This window comes from Poecilia latipinna, unplaced genomic scaffold (assembly GCF_001443285.1).
Source record: "Poecilia latipinna isolate Pla-1442-1.1 unplaced genomic scaffold, P_latipinna-1.0 Scaffold7, whole genome shotgun sequence".
Classification (NCBI taxonomy): domain Eukaryota; kingdom Metazoa; phylum Chordata; class Actinopteri; order Cyprinodontiformes; family Poeciliidae; genus Poecilia; species Poecilia latipinna.
Genome location: NW_015112623.1, coordinates 961927 through 983038, shown reverse-complemented (window position 1 = coordinate 983038; position 21112 = coordinate 961927). Strand labels below are relative to the sequence as shown.

The window sequence follows — 21112 nt, the reverse complement described above, 5'->3', positions numbered from 1 at the left end:
CAACCCGGGGTGGAGCTAGCTCCTCCCGAAGAACACACACACACACACACACACACACACACACACACACACACACACACACACACACACACACACACACACACACACACACACACACACACAGAGTACATGTAGCGTTCTTGCGGAACAACGACTAAACAAATTTTGCTGGGCGAATAATTACCCCAGAAATTATTGGGATGAACGACAATATCATTTGTTAACGACTAGCATAAAAATGGCATAATAGTGCAAGTGCAAACTTGCAAATATCAATAAACAAATTTCTGAAGAACATTTAACACAGGAACCAGAAGAAAATGTTAAATAATCAAAATAAATAAGCAAACCTAAAACAAATAACATGGTTTCTGAAGTGTCTGTAAACAAACATTTTCTTTAGCGATAATGGATTCTGTGTTTGCAGCTGCGCTTCCACTGCAAACGTGTGCAAATCTTTGTGCTCTGCTAATGTGGGGGGAAAAAAACTAAACACAAATTTGCAATTGTTGTGTTTCCATTACATAAGAAGAGAAATTAAAATCTCGCATAAGTAAGTAAGCTTGTTCATTAAAAATCATGGCAGTGACAATACGTACGCATTGTTTTGGGGAAATCTGAGATTTTCCAGAAGAATTATGGATTCAACATGTTTGAATGACGCGCAACGTTTTATGAACGGATGCTGTGAGAGCTCTGGTGGAGCTGCTGCACATTATCCATAAAAAAAACAAAAACAAAATCATCCATCCAACACTTCCTGTCATCTTCTTCATCGTCTCTGTCAGTAGCAACATCCGGCTGTTGATCCCATGACTCGTGTCACGAAAAAAGTGTTTCCATTGCAGTTTTACTAAATACATCTATGTCTATATGGCTGAAAAATTACTTAATCTTCTTGTTAAAAAAACATTTTTTTTTAATTGTCATGTAGGCAAATTTATTTTCACAATTTCAATTTGCACAATTTTAACGGAAACATGGCTACTGTCTACCATTTTGGCCTTTTTGTATTTTGTTGATTAAACATCTCAGTGATTGTGGACTGTCGCGTCCCGTGTGCTGGATTCCCCCCCATTGTTGGTGCCGTTTGTCGCTTCCTGCGTGTTGAGCCCGTTACTAAGGAAACGAGGAGGGGAGAAGCAACTTGATGCACCGGAGTGAAGCGTTTTGTCGTCAAGCCTCTTTGGTAGAAAGAGAGAGACAGACGCGACGAAAACAAACAAGAACGCACCTGAAAACGATCGCCTTCACTTGAATTATTAATGCGATCTATTGATTTACTGCTTATCGCGACACGTCTACGTGTAAAGCAGCGACGGGACTCGTGGCGTACCTTCGACTCGTCTGAGAGGCTGCGTCGAGCTGAGCTCTGCCGAGTTAGATGAGTGGCGGCGCATCGCGGCGCTGCCGCTGTGATGGTAGAGGCTGCTGGCCTGAGGGTGGTACTCGGAGGAGCTCCGCGCCATTTGGGGTCGTGGGGTCATGGAGTTGGAAGCCGAGTCCATGTATCGCTGCTCCTTGATGTGGCCGTTCTCTTCGTGCGGCAGAGTCTCTGCTGAAAGGGGGGAAAACATAAAGAGGTTTTCAAAACCGTCGGCCTTTTCACGGTGTTTGGTTTCAGTCCGCCCGCTTCTAATCCTCAAACTACACGCAAAGGCAGATCTGCTCCCGAAATAGAGCTACTGAGCTAAAACAGCAGCTCTCTGCGCTGACACTTTGCAGACGCTGAAACGAGGTATGACACATGCATTTATGGGGGAATCTATATTTAGGTAAATTACAGACAGAGTAAATACCAGAGCTGGTTGCGTCACATAGGTTGTGTGGGGAGAAAAAAAAAAAGTGTCTGGCGAAATGTTACTGCAGAAGAAAACAGGAGATCTTTCACTTGACCTGCCCTGATCAGTGATCAGCTGGGAAGCCTGTCGCAGTAAGCAGTTCCTCTCATGATAAATTAAAATGAGCACAATAATTTATCCTCCCTGATGATTCATATTTTTTGAAGAGCTATTTTGTTTACACAGATTTTATTTATCATTTGGGTTGTGTGTGGTTTTTATGTTTTGGTTCTTGTTGTCATGTTTTATTTTGGACATATAAAATGTCTTTCAGTCACAGTGTGGAGTATTCTGTACAAAATTAAAGTTTATTGGTCTCTGAGAGGACAGGCTTGATTGCGCCGTTATCAATATGTTAATTGAAAATGGTCTCCAAATGATAATATCGGTTATCGCAATAATTAGTGGGACAATTTATAGTCCAGCATAATTTGATATCTTGACAGGGTAATGCCCCTGAACCTAAAACTCTACCAGCTCACAGTGATAACAACAATCTTCGGTGTAGAAGTCCTAAGTAAAAAACTCAAAAGTTGGCTATTTTCAGAACCAGCTTGTTTTTTTGTTTTTTTTTTATATTGCCGATACCGATACTTATTAAGTATGATATCGTCAAACTTCTGGCATTGAGGAGTTAATGTGTGTTTTTTTTTTTTATTTTATTTTATTTGTGGAATTATTTTGTTAAAACCTAAGACACAATTTAGATAGTTTATAGGTGTCTACAAAATACTTCAGTGACATATTTACATGATAAGTAGAAACAATAGAAAAACAAATAAAACTTTTGTGCTTTTTTTTCAAAATAAAGTGCAAAAAACTATCGTTTGAGAGAAAATTCAAGCAAAGTCTTTTTTACAGTAGAGTTGGAAAACTGCAATACAAAAATAAAATAAAAACTTCAAGAGAGGTCGTGAAAGAAAAGTAGAAATCTTACCATGCTAGTATCGATATGACACAACAATACTTTGGATCAATCTGCCCCTCTCTAGTTTTTCTACTAACAGGAGGGCTGAACATATTCAAGAAAAGTTGCTCAGTTTAATCATTTTGATCTTCCAACCTGAACATGGTGAAAGGCTGACAGGCTTTTAAATTAATAAGCTGGAAATGCCAGAAGTTTTCTTTTTTTTTTTCATAATGATTTTTATTTACCCATTCTTTGTTAATGAAAATAAAAAACTGAAATATTTTTCAATGGTGAGAATTGGCTGCATCAGCTGAACTTACAGCAATCTGCTTTTTGAATTCAGCGCAGAAATACGGCAAACGGAAAATGTTTGCAACATTTCCTGGATTTCCTCTAGGCTTTTTATAGAGTGAAATAAAAATTTAAAAAAATTAGAAATATGAGCGCTACCTTCAGATGGGTGAGCCTCGGCTCGTAAATGTTTGGGGGAGAGAGGGGCGGCATACGGAGGAGAGACCCCCGAGAGGCTGCGTTTACCACCCCGGGCCAGAGAGGGAACATCAAGCGCCTCTTCTTTCACTGGAAGACAAAACATTTAGAAAAAACTCATTTTATGAACAGTACAAGACCGCTGCGTGCAGCTCGGCCGATTAATTTACCAGACTTGTTCCTGTCGTAGGCGGTGTAGTGGCTGAACGGCTGGCTGCTGAACAGGTTGTCACACTGAAGGTGACGGCACATGCTCTCTAGGAAGCGTAACACGAAGGAAGCACTGGAGGCGGACGGCAGTTTGATCACACGGACACCGCCGTCTGTTCTCACTTTGAAGACATTTTCATGTTAAACTCATTAAATATGCTCCTTTTTTTCCCTCCCCATGATACAAAACCTTATCTGTGTTTTTTACCTTTGACAGCTTCGCCTCCCCCCGAGTCACTCTGCAGAGCGCTGAGGAGGACTTTTGGCTGGTAGGCGCAGTCTATACATGACTGGACCACTTGTTGGAGCACGGCGTTCACTGGCCCCGGCCCAAAGTGGTCCGGAAGGCGCTGCATCTGCTTCCTGTCCAAGTGGGGGCCGCAGTTCCCGTGCTTATTCACGTACACGCACACTGAGGGCGGGACAGGAACACAAAGAGGTGCATTGAACAGATCGGGACCGGCTGAGTGGAGTCTCTAAGTCGAAGCCGAACGTCCAGCAGCGCCGCCGGGAAGCAAACGACGGTGGAGCCGTACCTGTTGAAACCACCGAGTTGAGGCAGGGAGGGTTTTCTTGTGGAACCTGGATGCTTGGCAGCTGCGTCGGGTTCTGCAGAAGCTTGGACTTTCGCTACAGAAACAGTAGAAATGCTTTAGAATTCCAATAAATTGTTGGAACTGCAGAACAGGGTATCTAGAAATCTCAGAAAGACAAATTTCAGACTTTTTAATACCACTATGAATGAAATTTAAGACCGAAATATGTATAAATATAGGAGGTGATTGGGGGATCCTGATGTATCACAATAAAGGATAGCAAAATTTTTTAAAATTCATTAGTCTCTTGTTCTTCTCACACTGCATGTGGCTCTCCAGAGCTGTAACACACGTTGTGATCTAGCTTAAAAGTTGTTTTATTGCACAGAATGCACCTATCTTCATGTGGATTGGCAACAGAAATGAGCGAGAGTCAGAAACAAACATCGTTGATCAATAAATTTAAGCCTAAAAGAGTCGACACATGGATGGTGACGTTGCTCCCTCTTTGTTCATTTCCTATGGATCTTGCAAGACGAAGTGACAGCTTCCAGGCTGTCACTTCAGGCTGGCAGCTGAGGTGACAGCCTGAAGTGCCGTTTTATTTTTGTCTGCAAAATTTTGCGCTTGTACGACACAAGAAAGATGAAAAACATGAAACTTTAGATGTTGTCGCCACATTGTGTTTCATCCGGAGTGGTGGGTCGCACCCCGTGTGTCAAGCCCATCACCCATGACAGAGTGACACGCAATAAAGCTGCCTAGCTAGTTAGCAATGGTATATTAGCAGCTAGTTAGCGGTAGCCTCATACGCCTTGAGTTACAGAACGAAATAAAGTCTGTGGGCAACTCAAACTTTTGTCTTTTGCCTGACGGTGGTGGGGGAATAAATACATTTATACAAATAAATACTTTCATGATAAAATTTAAGACCTGAAATTAACATATTTAACTTAAATTAAGACAACAAATAAAGAACTTAAAACATTTTAAAGCTTTAATTTTAGATGCATACATTTAAACCCTGAAGAAGCAGCGTAAAGTCAGATGAGGTGATGCTATTCCAGGTTTGCTCACCTTACTTCCTGATTTGGGTCCTCTTTTCTTGTGAACCCGGGGCACCAGCGGCGTGTCGTCGGGAACGGCTCCGTTGTGGGAAGCCGCGGCCTCCGCCACGGCTTTGAGCAGAGCGAGCGTCTCGCTCTTGGGCCGACGGCCTCTCACCCCCTTCCTCACGGGCAGCGCGGGCAGAGTGGGGTATCTGTAGGGCAACTGCATGGAGCGCCTGCTGGGTTTGGAGGGAGACGACGGCAGGATCTGCAGGTTCTTCGGAAGAGTAACTGAAAGCACAGCGGAGAGAGGACGAACATGAGGAGAGAGGACGAACACGAGGAGAGAGGATGAACACGAGGAGGAGAGAGTACGACACTTCTGTCACATTTCAATTTATCTCTCGGTTTTGATCAAAACACACACAAAAAAAATCTATCAATTTTTCTATCAATATCAGATTCACTAAACATTGCAGAGAAAAAAACAAATGTACTTTTTTCAGTTTTAGAAGAATATCTCTTTTTAACAATAGGCCTAAATTTTCATTTGATAAACCTACAAATTAATCTAAGTTCATATCTAGTTTGTCAGATTTTGAACCTGTTTCCGACATAGTTTGGAACTGTGCTGTTGTGAAACTCTGAAAACTTAAAGCTAGTTGTATTAAGAAATCATCTGGAAACAAAAATAGACGACCAAAAATTCATTTTGCAATTTTTTTCCACCAAACAGTTCTGAGAGCGAGTTAAAATAACATTTCTGTTGTTGTCCACTCCAAGCCTGTGGCTTATTCCTGAGCAGAACGTTGGAACAGAAACATAAAACCCTTCAGTGAGTATCGTAAATCTCGATGTATTTTGTCGGAGAGTCTTCTGCTCTCTCTACCCACTCAGTCTGAGACGCGGCGTAACAGACACAGGACAGACCTGCCTTAATGTAAACGGGTGAAATGTGAAGCACATAAATTGTCCTCCTGCTCCGTCCCACCCAGACAGCCACACTAACACACCGACAGAAAACGCTGCGTCGTTTCTGCACATCAATTCTCTCGGCTCAGTGCTTACCATATGCCTTCCTGCATTTTATCCACAAACTTTCCAAGAGATCCAAAAGGAAATCTGGACCTTCAAACTCAGATAGACTTATTTGAAACTTCAGGCAGTGAAAAAAATACAAAAAAAATACTTATCCAGAGCAAACAGATGGTGTATGAAAATATATCACATCACCTCTTTTGAAGAGCAAATCTGACACGGTAAAAGCAGCCATCTTGTTTGCCTGTTCTCTATTCAGACAAGACGCATTTAAAAAAAATGAAGCTCTGCTGTTTTTTCAACCATCTACTAACATAAATCAATACATTTTGACATTACATGGGTGGGATTGTTAAACTGTTCAATGTAAACAGCATTCTCAGTTTCTACAGGTAATTTATTCCAGACTTGTACTTTTTCGGTAGGTCAATGCTAAAATTGTTGGTAATTTTCAGAAATCTTCAACCATGCATTTGCTTAGCAAATATGAATAAAATAAAGGAAAATTCTTTGAAGTACAATTTGGGACCTTTTTTCTGCACAATAAACAACCCTGACCCAAACGTAGAACCTTCTGGAACCCCACAAGTAAACATCAACAAACCATATGTTTGTTTAAGTTAACATTTTATTTGGAATGTAATAAAATGTAACAATTTACTTCTAAATTGTTGAGCAGCTTTTTATAATGTTTCCACTGGTGTTTTCTTTTTTTTTTTTAATTCAAAAGCATTTCAGTTTTTTGTAGCACTAAAGACAGGACCAGTTCAACTTGATTTGATGCTCAAAAAGTCCCCAAAAAATTCTGAAGCTGCCTTTTTTTTTTTTTTTGAAAGAGTCAAAAACAAAAATACTGAACTGAAAACAGTTAGAAATCAGAGTCTGATGTGTCACAAAAAGCTGCAAAAGCACATTTAATAAAATGTAAATGACTTAAAAAGCAGAATAAAATGGGGAAATGAATAATGTTCCCACACTTTCCCAGACATCTAAAGGACTGTAAAGGAACGTTTAAGTTGCTGCGCTGCAACTCGACGGGGAGGATTAAATCAAACACTGTTTACAAACAACCACTCCTTCCCACAACCCTAACATCTGACGCAAATATCTGCTGCCACCTAGAGTCCAACACTTACCACTGTTGCCTGGTGGCTGGAGGCTGTGCTTGGTGAGGGAGCACCAGCCCACGGGGAAGATGTCCCTGGAGTCGTACTTGCACCAGTAATCAAAGGCCCCCCTCCAGCCGTCGAACATGATAAACACCTCGTCGCCTCTCACTTCTCCGATAGTGGCGGGGCAGATGAGGTACGGGTTCTTCTTGTCCACCGCCTCCAGCTTCATGCCTGGCTTGAAGCCGTTTTGAGGAGGTCTCAGAGGTTCCTAAGGACCAAAATTAATAAGTTTAAAATGTCGGCACGCTGCTGTGATTTTAGAGTTTTTAAAGGAGTCGGTACAAACCGTTTTGAAGGCTGTCACTGGTGCCATCTCTGCTCCGTTCAGGGTTCTCAACAGGAACATGGGCCAGGAGGAGGCATTCATACGAAATCCTGCGGGAGAGAAGAAGAAACTAAGACCCGAGCAGCTGCAGGACGCTCTTGTCTGAGGTTCAGCGATGTGTCGCAGTGTCGGGCTTACCCAGCGGCGGCTGCAGCATGTCTCCGTTCTTTTCGCAGGTGCCGATAGGCTGGATGTCGGACGAGTCCACCAGCCTCCAGAAGTCGTTGCTGTTGTCGCTGCCGTCCAGGCGGAGACGGAGACGAACCCCGGTTAAGCCCATCACCGTGGCGATACAAACCGAGGTGGAATTGCGAGGGTCGTGAGCCTCGAGCTTCATGCCCACTTTGAAGTCGTTGGAGGGAGGGACTCTAGCCTGCAGACACAGTGTGATAGGTTTACAACACTTATGCCTCAGGCAGAAGAAGCACAGTTTAGGTTAATGGACAAAGTCACCTAAATATGACCTAGATAAATCATACATCATTGTCATATGTTAGTATTTTAAGTAAGTGTAATATAACTTTGATAACTTATTTTTGTGTTTTTCAAGCCAAACCTGGTTAAATATTTTCTTTTAGTAAATGTAAAAACAAAGTAAAACTGGATGTTTGGGGACTAAACCTTATACATCAGCTCCCTGTAGCTTAGATTTTAAAATACTTTTGTTAGTTTATAAAACACTGAATGACTTAGCACCACAATACACTAACCCTCCAGCAGTCAATTTGATCTCACAAGCTTTTGACACAGGGGTCGCACTGATCCCGCGTGCGCTTTTATAAGGGATTTTTTTGTGTGGTTTTGGGAACTGATGTTCTGATGGGACATCATCTTGCTTCCCTGTTGTCCGACCGTGACGTCTGCTGCGCTCCTCCTGAGCATTATGCTAACACTTTACTGGAGGATTAAGGATCTGCTGTTATTGCATCAACCTTCCAGACCACTCAGGTGTTCTGGTTCTGGTTCCGCTCTGCATCCCTGAAACCAGAACCAAACATGGAGAAGGAGTATATTTGCCTGATGATCTTGGAGCTGGCTTTTGACAAAATGTGATGTTTATTTCTTGTTCCATAATTCATAATCTCTATGTGATGTTTTTTATGATGTAAAGCACTTTGAACTATCTTGTTCCACAAAAATGTTACACAAATGAACTTGACTCAGCTATTAGATGTAAGGCTTTGTAAGGCCTTTAAGTCATCGAAGCAATTTTTCTAGACAAAGCTCAATATTTATAGAGACATGAAATAATAACAAAGATCCAAATCGAAAGCCTTCCAAGAGGCAAACGTCTAATTTCAGTCTGGATTCATATGGGTCCCTTCGTATTTCAGCCGTTTCTGTCTTCCAGTGAGACGTTTTAAAGAAAACGTGTTGAAACTGACCTGCTCTGGTGTTGTTTTCCCCCCACTTTGACAACTTATTGTCTTGTATAATCGTCTTGTAGGGAAATGTGTTTACACGACACAAATAAGTAATATCTACTAGCAGCAGATCACATGGCAGGTTTGGTCTGTTATATTTACTATCTCTCACAATTTATCAAAATTACTACAAAGTGGGATAAAAACTAAATGCAATAGTTAACTACACGAGGATGAAATGTTTTCTTTACACGTAAGAAATGGGGGTGTGAATTTAGTGAAGAGCCAGTCACATCTGCAGCTTTTTAAACTGTCTTGTTTACAGACGGTTGTTTCCAAAGATCAAACTTCAGCTTCAGTAAAGCTTACCTGACGAAAGCAGCCTGCTGGCGCCGGTGTGGACGAGGTTTCCTTCAGGTATTCTTCCCAGCTGAACGCATCTAGATGAAAAAAGTCAAAGTGCTGACGGTAACAACAGCTGAAAAAAACTGAATGAAACATTTGTAGTCCATGAAAGATTCCACTTCATGGCTTTAACGGATTGGTTCTGATTGAATTCTTAAAATGTAGAAGCTAAGATGCTTCCCCACAGGAAATCCTTTTGAATAAATGACACTTGTATTTCCTTGCTCTTATTTTAATTATGAAAAAATGCAACTGCTGGTTAACAATAAATATATATTAAAAGAAAGGGAAAAAAAATATTCAAAAACGCTTCTGCAATTTTATGCCGTATGCTATATCTATATCTCAGTCAGATTCACGAAAGGGGTGTGTTTTTTCTGTTCATGTTTCGGGTTCATGATTATACAAAAACCGACGCACCATAACCTGTGCCGAAAAAAACACATCTATTATTAATCTAATGCAAGGAGACGGATGTTTACCACGTCATATTTAAAAGAACTTGACTAAATAAACACATTCAAATGAAGCAAAATCAAGTTGGAAATAAGACAGAGAGAGACATCAAATCTAATAATCAAATGTCAAAACAGTAACATTTACCTTTAGTTGCTGCAGGGGTCGTACCTGGCAGTGGGAGCGGCTTTCCCAGTTTCTCTTTTTTGCCATCTTTCTGGTCTGAACAGAGAAAGTGCAAAAAGAAATGATGGCTTTATCTGGATGACAACAGTTAGAATAAAACGCGTAAAATATCAATTTCAACGGATTAAACCAATCAGATAATATATAATCCTAAATTTGAAGATTTTGTTGATAAAAAAAAAACGTACATTCTAATGTGTGAAAACATTGATACGAATACAGCACACACAGACAATATTTAGCTCTGAAGTGATTTAAGTGACGCAAAACTACATGATGTCTTAATAGCAGTTGGTGAAATTGTTTCCCACACACTTTAAACTCAACTGAAGCAGCCAGGTAGATGTTTCCCAGCACCTAACGCTTCCAAAACAACATTTTTAAGCTCAACCCTGGATCTGTAAAACCTCCAGCATACTGTTTACATCAAACAAAAAAGAAAAAGAAAGTCAAACTCTTACCTTTTAGTGGAGTCTTTCCCATGTTGACGGATGAGGATGACGATAAACGGCGTGCGGGATGATCACCCAGTTTGTCTGCGAAAATCTAAAAACACAACAGATTAACGTCAGAGATGCTTAATGCTTCAAATCAAATTCATCATCCGAATTTCAAGGTGCGCAATGTCGCAACCGCAAACATTTTGCGTAAATGCAATAATGAGAGGTACACTGCGTTGATGTTCATCGTCAACTGGACAAAATATGGTGCAAAAGTGGCATCAGCAAGAACTGGACATCTTTCCAAAATGGATGAAAAGACAAAAGAAAAAATTTGTCAGGAAAAGTCCAAAGAAGCCTCCAGTGAGACTAAATGAGCTACAAGAATGTCTGGCAAACATTGGCTGTTTCACATTACAATAACCTTAAAAAAATTATTACAATAATTTAATAAAAATTTAATTTAACTTAATTTTCCCCGTATCTCTGGAGTCTTGGTTAAATTTGCAAATAATAATACAAAATCTCATTTGAAGTCTCCTAAAGCTTGTGGGAAAATGTGACGCTATTCCTGGATGTTATGGCCACAAACAGCACATTGGGTAAAAAGAAAAAAGAAAAGAAAAAAACACCATGCCCACATTGTGAAGCATGGTGGTGGCAGCATGTTGCTTTGAGTTTGAATCGTTGCTAATGCCTGTCAATTTCTGCTGGATAAACAGAGCTTAGTATGAACTTATAATAAAGTTTAGAAATAGAGCCCAGAACTGAATCAGAGAGAATATCTCTGATTTGAAATGACCGGAAACTGTAATAAAATAAAAAATAAAAAAAGAAAGTGCTTCAACAATGTATTAGTTTATACAATTCAGCCTGCAGTTCAATTAAGTCACACATATCAATTAAGTTACACATAACTGAAAATACTTAACTTAATGTTATTATTTTTTTACATCACAAAAACTTGAAATTTCAACAAGGGGAAGTGAAGATTTTTTATTTCCACTGTAAACCTAATTAAACGCAATTAACTAAAAACAATTATTATTAAAACTAGTAATAAAAGAAAAAAAGTATAAATGTGCCGTTTAGCGGCTACAGTAGTGTGGTTTTCCAGTAACCCACACCCACTGAGACAGGAAGCGTGAAGCGGACCGGGGCTTTTTCACGCGCTCCAGAGGCCAGGCCCGTGGGGTGTGCTGGGACAGCCCTCGACTCTGTGTACATTCCCTCAACTTCTCCATGTTTCAGTGAACGCAACTAAGACCAAAAATGTCACAACAATGTCTGCTGAGAATAATAATAATAATAACAAAAATCTCACAACAAGCTTCTATTGTTTTTTACTTTTGAGTTTAAAAAAATGCTAAATATTTCACGTTGAAGGTAACCAGTATAGATATTCTTTTGAAGTCAAATTCATGTTACTGATATCTAGGTACACTGTTATTACTAATATTAGTAGCTAAAGTTACAACATAACCGAAACATTTCACCACGTAGAAAAGCACTCTTTTGGGTTTGGCATTTCACAATATTTAACTCTCAAACTTGTTGTTCCTTGTCCACCTTCGGTGTGTGTCACCCATCAGCAGCCTGCAAGTGTTTACTTGGTACCAGCCAACGGGGATAAATATCGAGACGGATTTACTTTAAATTAATTATTGCGCTAACATTTATTTCTGCATTACATTTGTGCTTCTAAAATATGTAGACGACGCCAACATGAACCACTTGCAGGTAATAGTCTGGGCCCAATGTTGACAACTGGAAGCGCTCGGTTGGCTAGCCACGGCTGCTGGCTAATAACTGGGCAGGCTAACCTTAGCCTTAACCTTCTTACAGCAGTTTCTTCCAAATCATGAAGCAGAATTACGTGTTTTTGGATTCGACTAGCTCTAAGTTTAAATTTTCTTAAAATATATATCATATACTTTAACGAACGAACTTACAAGTGCCGTCTTTTTTTCGACTGAAGATCCACTTTTTTCTATTCGTCAGCTGCCATTTTTCGCAAATGTAGTGTATGCTTACACGCATGTAATTTATGCCGAAGATAGTATTGTAGCGAGGAGGAGTCACGAGACGAGAAACTGGACGACGCTGTACTCAACAAGGGGCTTCTCTGCTCCAATAAACACATGTGTTGTTCACGAGCCTGTCCAACCAGAGAAAGGTTTACTCAACTTATCCAATCAGTGTCTAGACTGCGCCGGGCAAACTTTTGGGATGCGATAAATAAATTGGAGTTATTCATCTTTCTTCGATATTTTTTTATACAGGATCTTTGTCATGGATTCTCCTGCTGTGGTTCAAAACAGAAAAAATTGGAAACATGGATGTAAATTGCATTTTGGTAACTTTAACAGCATTTTCGTGAATGAAAAAAAATCCTAATAATTGCGCTGCTGAGGAAATACGTCACGTGACGTGATGGAAATTACATAACCCGTAAAAGCGTAACAGTTATCTAAATAAAATAAAAAAATCTATATATATAAACCCCCACACAATAAATTGTAATAATATAAAAAACATTTTTTGTCTTTGGGAAACATTAAGCTTATGGAAAAACGTGTGCTAAACAATCACACTCTGCATAAGAGCACAGTCATTACGTTTCAACAGTGAATGTTTGAAAAAGTTTCCACAGGTCACAGTGCAAACTTTCATTAATACAAGAAAGTTAAGCACTTCCAGGTTCATGTGCGTCATCACATGAACCGATCTGCAAATGATTCATAATCCAAGTCCGGTTTCTTTTCAAACTGCCGTGGTTTCCCCACCCACCTTTTTTTCCGCAAGAGTTTACATCATCTGCCCTATTAATCAAATTGATAAGTCAAAAATTATCAGTTCAAATCTTTATTATAATAAAAGATAGATTCTGAGAATCACTTCTCAAAAATCTATTACTGTTTGTGGAAATTGACATGAAACACAAACTGACAATAATACAAGTTGCAACAATATCTCTTCTCTTATATGTGCACCACGCTCAGTTAAATCACAGTTTTACAACACAAAAATGTGTTTACTCAATATATTTTTCTACAACTCTATTGTGTTTTCTATAATGTTTTCCTTTTTCTGCATTTAAAATACCTGTCTGCCTGATTTTCTTTTTAACTACTCTTCTGGCTAATCACCTACTATTTTATTTATTTTTTATAATAATTGAAGTATTGAATTTAAATTTAATTTAATTGTATTTGAGGTTACCTCTATCATGACTAGCAGCAAAATAATGCAAAAAATCCATGTCAAAAATGTGTATATTTTACACCTGCAGCTTACCAATCAAACAAGTTTTTTGTTTCTCTATTATTAATAGCAAAACAACAACAACAACAACAACAACAACAACAAAAAACAGATATGTTACACTTCTACTTATTGGTGATGTATTTTTTTATACTTAGATGAAGTCATGATTGTTTCACTGGACTTTTTGCATTTTCATCTTGTTGCGTTCCCTGCAGGACACAATGGCTGAATTGTTTCAGGATTTTTCAATTTCATTGCATTAAAATGCTTTTTCATCATCAGCAAAGCTTTAGAATGTGAAATTTGCAGAATGTTGACAAAAACACTCCTAAAATTGACATTTTCAAATATCAAGTTTGGTTTTTAAAAGTTTGCATTTATTTTTCAGTGTAATGTCTACTGTTAGATGAAGTCAATAGGACGTCACTGCAAATTTTCCGAAATTTCCAACATTGGTTGTTTTATATATAAAATGTTAGACTGATTATTATTATTGGAGTATGTAACAAAAATGCACACATAATAGTTAAATGACTTTGCAGCAATTCTCCATAATATCCATGCATGTGGCAACAGTGGAAAGAAATGAAACCTTTGAAACGAGGAAGGAAAAGCACTTCCAGCAAAACCAAACATGGTCCATGGTGTTTTTAATTGGAAAGAAAATCTAAGCCCATAAAGTTAGCAGTGGCAGCACCTCAGTTGACAATCCCAGAAAATAGCTACATACAAATCACTAGTCCAGTTAGTTGTAGCTCCTTCAATAGTTCTGCCTGCTGAGTGTTTTTTTTTTTTTTTTGGTTTTTTTTTTTAATTTTTTTTTATATCCCTACCAGCGTTATTAGTTTGTACATAGAAGGATTGTACTTTCCCAAACGGACAAATAACAAGAAATTGCTGATTTTATCTTTCAGTTACAGGTCAAATCCTGAAGGTGGCAGCATACGTCAGGAGAAATGCTGAGAAAGTTTTCCAGAGAATCCTAAAGTTGGCATGAGACATAAAGATAAACACAGATGCTGCAGAGATTTAGCTTGTAATTTTCCCAACTCTGACAATAACTGGGAAGTTCTCCCTATTCACAATTATGAGCTCAGCATAGACTGAGTGTGAATGCCAGTCAGAAAAAGGTTATTATACAACAACAAATTTTCACAGGGCAGGCTGTAGATATGGGGGGAAAGTAAATAGTTATTACGCCATCACAAACACCTGCAAACACCTGTCCCTGTCTTTTGTCATGTTTTATTTCACGCTGAAGGAATTTATGGCCCCCCACATTTTTTTTAATGATATACTTTTCCTGCAGCTGCAAGCCCTCGGTAATGACCCCTGGATGAATTATGTTATTATAGTGGACGCAGGGTGCGATTTTGTGAATTATGTAATAGAGAATTTGGAACAATCATTTCCCACTTCACACGAAACACCCTCACAGACCGCAACACAGTTATTTCCCCCTCTCTCCCCGTGAAGCCGTAGAACTCTCTCTGATTGGCCCTCACGGAGGGGGCGTGCACATAAACAAGCGCTCGGACGTCTCTCATTGGTCGACGGCGGTGCCCGTCAAAGCTGTTGCCTGGGCGATGCGCTTGCAGCTTGTCAACCGCACGATCCAGTTACTGTAGTCGCTTGCTGCAATGAAAACATCGTCGTTGGTGGGTGGATGTATGTATGGGCCCGGTTCCATCGTTTTTTGCCCCCCAAAAATACTGACTGAGTGAGTAGTTTCTGTTATCTTATCGAGACGAGACTTGACAGCTTTTTGTGGAGCGAGAATATTTTAAATACCAAAACAAAAATAGCAAAAGCTTGCGGTTTGTTTTGGGCTAATTTGTTGTAATGTATGTTTGAGGGAACCAGAATAGACACAAGTGGTTCTGTGAGAGCCCAATTAGAGCGAGACCAGGTTAGAAAGCTGCTAATGAGGCACTTCATATTAAGTTATCTTGATAGCCACTGTCTGTTTGACTTGTTGGATTTATTGCTCTGCATTAAAAATGAGGCTGCTACATTTATCCTGTGGGCAGTCGCTGCTAACACACACGCACACACGCACACACGCACACACACACACACACACAATTTGCCCTGATGTTTAGTGCGTTGAGAATGATAGAAAGGCGTCAGGACGAGTCCGTGTGAAATACAAGTATCTGCTTTTCTTATATCTTCATTATTATGTTCCATTTGTGTGTTCTACTTTCGTGGAGCCTCCAAAAAAATATTTTGTGACGTTGTTATACAGAGAGAAATACTCATCAGTTTGTCTAATTTTAATGAGCACAGATCCGTTTCAGCGTCTGCAACAACTGTGATGGTTTACGGCGTCCTAATAGTGCCAAAATTTAATCAATAAATACGTCAATAATCACTTTCTACAGTTCCTTTGCAAAACTATCCCCACCTTTTAATCTGTTAAGTATTATGTTATTTTACAGCTACTTACTTACTTATATATATATATATATATATATATATATATATATATATATATATATATATATATATATATATATATATATATATATATATATATATATATATATATGAAGTAATGTGGTAGACCATCACAGTAGCACATATTTGTGAAATGGGAGGAAATTGCTGAGTTTTCAAAATATAACATATGTAAACAGCTGAATAATGTGGCATGCATTTGTTTTTAGCCTTTTTTACTCAAAATAAGTCAGACAGGTTATGAAGAAAGCAGGGTTAGAACTGAAAACAACATTTCAAAGAGCACTGTTCAGTCCAGAGAAGCAGCCACAGTGACTTTGGAAGATCTGCACCAACACACAGCTCAGGTGAGGGAATCTGTTGATAAACTTTCAAATTATTCAAAAATTGTCAGAATTTTTCAAATGTAATAAAAAAAATTCTCAGAACTTCAAAGAGTAGCTAGTAAAAAATTATTAGACATTTGGTTAAATTATTGTCAATAAATTAAGGAGAGCAGGTAGTGCCAGTGCTTGGATCGATAAATTACAAAAACAATAAGACCACCTGAAAAAGATCAGAGCTGTTATTTAGAATAAGACCTCTGACATTTGAGAATAATGAGTTTATTTATATAAATGTTGATATAAAAGTTAGTTTAATTCCACTGAATAAGGAACATTAACTCTCTTTAAAAAGCAGACTTTAGTGATAGCTAGCGGATCACACAGTTTTGTTTTCGTCTTGCGTTTAAAAATGACACAGCAGCTGGTAGTACTGTGCACTTCTGCATGTTCAGCTTTAAACCAAACTAGATTTGTGTACAATTTCCAGTACGTCATTAGTTAAATACAGTTGAGAGAAAATACAGAAAAACCTAACTATACGCTTACCTAAATATGCCTTATTAATCCAAAAATAACTTCTTCTTTTTTTTAAGTTTCTTGTGTTTATTTTTACATTTTAACCATAACGATTAAAGTTTGTGGTCGGGGTTACAACTGACTTTATCAGTATAACTGCCTGCTAACCAATCAGAGGATACATTTATAAACAACTTAAGTTTGAATAGGACCAACAAAATAACAATAAATGCCGAACTGGTTTTCTACTTACATTAAATTTGAACAATGGATACATTCCTTTATTTATTAAATTATTGCTTCCAATTGGATATTAATGAGGATGTATGCAAATAATCATTTGCTGATATATTTATTTATTATTATTATTATTATTATTATTATTATTATTATTATGGCACTTTTGGCACTCAACACACACCACATGTATAGGCTTTACCATCAATTTGACACATTCCCTCCATTACCACGCATGAGTCATTCTGTTTATACAGACAGAAATATAAGATCCAAGGTGATGCTCAGTGCCTTTCTTATCATATAAGCCTTCTGGATGTAAGGAAATGGCTTAAATCTGCTCTAAAACCAAAAGGTTGTATGCCAAGTGATACGATAACACACGACTGCAGGTGACTAAATGAAATGTGTGTGTTTTTAATAATATGTCCTTCTTTAAAATTGGCAACAGTTGCTGTCAGTTCACCCTCATCGATGCTTCACTGGCTGAGTGAGATAAGACCACACAGCAATATTTAGCGATCGGGGAGACAGAGTTTATTTTTGGTGCCAAGGTTTTGCATAGTGATGAGCGGCCCCAGTGGCCACAGCACCGTAGGAGACTGGGAGTGTGAGTAGGCAATGGTTAAGTCCTTGAGCTCTCCGGCAAGGGGAAGATGAAATGGGGAAAGTGGTATCTGGAGCCTTATCTGATTCAATAAGCGTAAAAAGAGTGCGTGGATACCAGAGGAGGAGCTTTAATCATGTTAAGGATGTGCGTGTGGGTTTCTGTTTCGTTCTGCTGAAAAGGCAGGAACAGTAGAAGAAGTCTGATTGCACATCTAAAGCTCAACATTTTCTTATTTTGTTAATAAAGCTCTTGTCAGTTTTTGGTACGTACGCAATATTTAGAGTTCCCCACAGTCTGTGTTGCGTGGTGTCTTCAGTTGCTCCAGAGCTGTGTTATTTATGCTAATATTCCTAATAATATAATCAGTTATAGCCTAACGGGCAATACTTAAGACTTAAGTTATGAGGCAGAACGTTCGCGGCATAAACTGGGAGCGAGGAAATTGAATAATTAGGGCATTTTACAGGCGAGGGAGGTCTGTTAAAAGAGGATTATAAATGGTGGGATCCACTGGTTTTGGGACTGTGATTTAAAGCCTTCGTTGTGCTCATTTAGATCCTTCTTTATGCCCATCTTCTCACCAGATTTCAGCTTGAAAAGGGGAGCAGAACTGAACTGTGTGAAGAGTTCACTTCATTTCTGACAAAGATACTCGCAGTACGATAACCTACAGTAAAAGCGCCATGTGGTTTGGATATGTAGTTTCTCACTTAAGCCAGCCAGCAATCCCTGGATGTCATATTGTAGGTATTTATTATAAAATCCATTGGTCTGAATGGTAATGTCTCTGCGTTAGGGAGCCTTATATGCAAACATTAAAGGAAGTGAGAGAAATAATATGTCAGTTATAAACAAGGTTTTTTCCACTGAGGGTTTATAATCTGATTATTTCACTAGCAGTTTTTTGTTAATATGAAGGAATTATTTACCTAAAACAAGCTCCTGTAGCTTGCTGAAAAGTTACTTGTTAGTCAGTTTTGTCTTTTCTCAAGTGTACTGAGATAGAACCAAAAATAATTGATAAGGTTTTGCGTTTTTCCAGTGTAGAAAATCTGTTGTTATATAACTTTATAACAGAGATTGTTAGTTTTTGCACCATGACTCCAAATTTACCCTTTTTTTTGTTGTTGAGTGAACCAGGGGCTAGTTAGGGGTGGTGCTGAGTTACTCTATCAGTTAAACAGATTTTTTTTCTGGCATATCATTTTAAGGATTTTTAAACATTAGGAACGGCATGATGGTGAATTTAAGCAGTTTTGAAAACTGTGAACTGTAGTAGCGGCTCCTACTGTAGATAGCAGTTTACGCCATGATTTTTGCCATGATGATGGTTTAAACAGTTTTCCCTAGTAATACTGTCTGCTACCATTAGAGCTGTTTACGCCATTTTAATCTGGTGCCGTGCTTTTCTGCAGGTGAAGACGAGAAGGCATGAGGTCCACATTATGGATTACAGAAGATGTGGCCGTCTGTGGGGCCTCCAGCTGGCTGCCGCATGCCGTCTTGTAGCCAGGGCCCCCGTGCCTGAGCTCCGTGCACCTCACACATCATACCTTTGACTTCATGAAGATTCCTGACATCTGTGATGTAATGAATAAATTTGAAGTCCTTGGGATTGTGGGTGAAGGTAAGGTTGACTATTTGTTTTTATATGATCTGTCAAAAACAGTGAGTACAAACCAGAAATGCTCTGATCAGGCTTTTTGTTTTTTCTTTCTGGTTACAACCACGATTAACCTCCAGATACTCTGCATCTAATCGTGAGTCTGAGCTGTCTTTGCAAAGAACGTTCAAAACATTCTTTAGATGTGCAAAACACAAGTAATATCGACACACATCATTTTCCTTCTACTTAGCAATAATATGCCGTTCCCTTTTGGTCTGTAATATAAAATCTTAATAAAATCCAAATTGTTCGTTTTTAACCTGAAAAAAATATGAAAATGTTTATTGGGCACTCCAATTGCTTAATTTATTTAAATCATTGAACTAAATGTCTACAAAGAAGTTTAACAGAATTGCATCTCACAGTGTCAGAGTAGCTGTTTGATGTTAGTCCTTTTTTTTTGTAGACATTTGCTCTAATTGTTTTTGGTTGACGCGTTTTCACAATTACTCCCTCTGCTTTTGGATGCTGCGCGCCAGTTGCTTTTTCACGTTGCTGGTGCGTAACCGTAGCAACAAGGTAGCGTTTTCTTACAGCCAGGAGTAGCTGATTAGCATCTCAAAAGCCAAAATAATACCTGAACTGTGACCCCCCAAAATCCCAGAGGAGATGAAGAGGAGGGTTCATGGACACGGGGCAAAACCAGAGAGCAGAGACAGAAGGAGGAAGTTCAAGCCGTCTCTTTCATCGATAATAATGGGCTGTGATCGGAACCCTGACTCAGCCGCTCTCTGCCCGGGATCCTAACCACACCGACGAGAGATTCAAAGAGGAACAGCAAAAGCAAACCAGGTGGATTAGCAGAGCTCGCCAAATACTCACGGTGTCACCCAAGGATATATTACAGCAGAGGTTCCCAAACTGTGGGGCGCGCCCCCGTAGGTTTGTGTTTGAATCACGGCAGCAAACCAGCAAAACGCAAAGAACTTTTCACAGTTTTTCCCTCCAAACTAACCGACTGAGTTGAGTAAAGCTGTTGGATGCAGGTAATGTTAGCTAAAAGATGACTAGCTAATATCAATACAGAACCTTAAGCTTAACAAGTACCTTGTAGGCTACCGATGTTGGTGTCTATTTTTAGCTACGTACATTCATTTTGCCCCCAAGAAAGTCGATGCCCCCCCCCCACTGTCTTTTCAACTAGACAGCCATTTGTAATCCATCGGGGGCGCAGAAGAAAAAGTTTGGGAACCACTGTGTTACAGGAACATAGTTTCTGCTGCCAGGAAGTTGAGCTGTTAGCATGTCATGATGGTTATGATGCAGCAACAGTCTTCAGTCAGAGGCCTCTTCTGATTCACTGCAAGACTGACTGCTACTGGAGAGTCCTCCTGCTCACAGTGTCACCATCCGCAATGACTCTGTGAAGATTCTTGCATAAATTGAGTTATGACAACATTTAACTTCACTTTGATTAAATAAAGTTTTCTTTTAATACTGATCTACATAAAAAAAATAGCTTATAGTCAAAAAGATTGCATTTTGACATTAAACACAATTCATTTGTACTACTCGACCTGTGACAGTCACTAATTTTGGTGGAGGATAAATTGTCCCAGAAGTTATTGCGGTAAATGATAATATTGTTGTTTTGTGCTCGTTTTCAAGT

At 39.0% G+C, this 21112-nt stretch overlaps 2 protein-coding genes across 5 annotated transcripts in view; one reads left to right on the top strand and one right to left on the bottom strand.

Moving 5' to 3' along the window:
- Positions 1-12491, bottom strand: part of LOC106943172 (sex comb on midleg-like protein 2) — a 16560-nt gene extending 4069 nt beyond the window's left edge. The window contains exons 1-13 of one of the 3 annotated variants that reach the window (XM_015026648.1): positions 12374-12491; positions 10443-10527; positions 9943-10017; positions 9304-9374; positions 7709-7943; positions 7532-7620; positions 7210-7453; positions 5064-5326; positions 3987-4080; positions 3659-3862; positions 3411-3572; positions 3202-3330; positions 1337-1558 (exon numbers count right to left, since the gene is read on the bottom strand). In XM_015026648.1, coding sequence (XP_014882134.1) covers positions 1337-1558; positions 3202-3330; positions 3411-3572; positions 3659-3862; positions 3987-4080; positions 5064-5326; positions 7210-7453; positions 7532-7620; positions 7709-7943; positions 9304-9374; positions 9943-10017; positions 10443-10464 — 1810 coding nt within the window. In that variant the 5' untranslated portion in view covers positions 10465-10527; positions 12374-12491. The remainder of the gene's footprint in view (positions 1-1336; positions 1559-3201; positions 3331-3410; positions 3573-3658; positions 3863-3986; positions 4081-5063; positions 5327-7209; positions 7454-7531; positions 7621-7708; positions 7944-9303; positions 9375-9942; positions 10018-10442; positions 10528-12373) is intronic. The other 2 variants (XM_015026548.1, XM_015026591.1) reach the window with 2 other exon arrangements.
- Positions 12492-15281: 2790 nt separating this feature from the next.
- LOC106942253 (cyclin-dependent kinase-like 5) overlaps positions 15282-21112 on the top strand; it is a 58528-nt gene continuing 52697 nt past the window's right edge. For both annotated transcript variants that reach the window (XM_015025602.1, XM_015025526.1), the window contains exons 1-2: positions 15282-15408; positions 19253-19464. In XM_015025602.1, the coding sequence (XP_014881088.1) occupies positions 19401-19464 (64 nt within the window). In that variant the 5' untranslated portion in view covers positions 15282-15408; positions 19253-19400. The remainder of the gene's footprint in view (positions 15409-19252; positions 19465-21112) is intronic.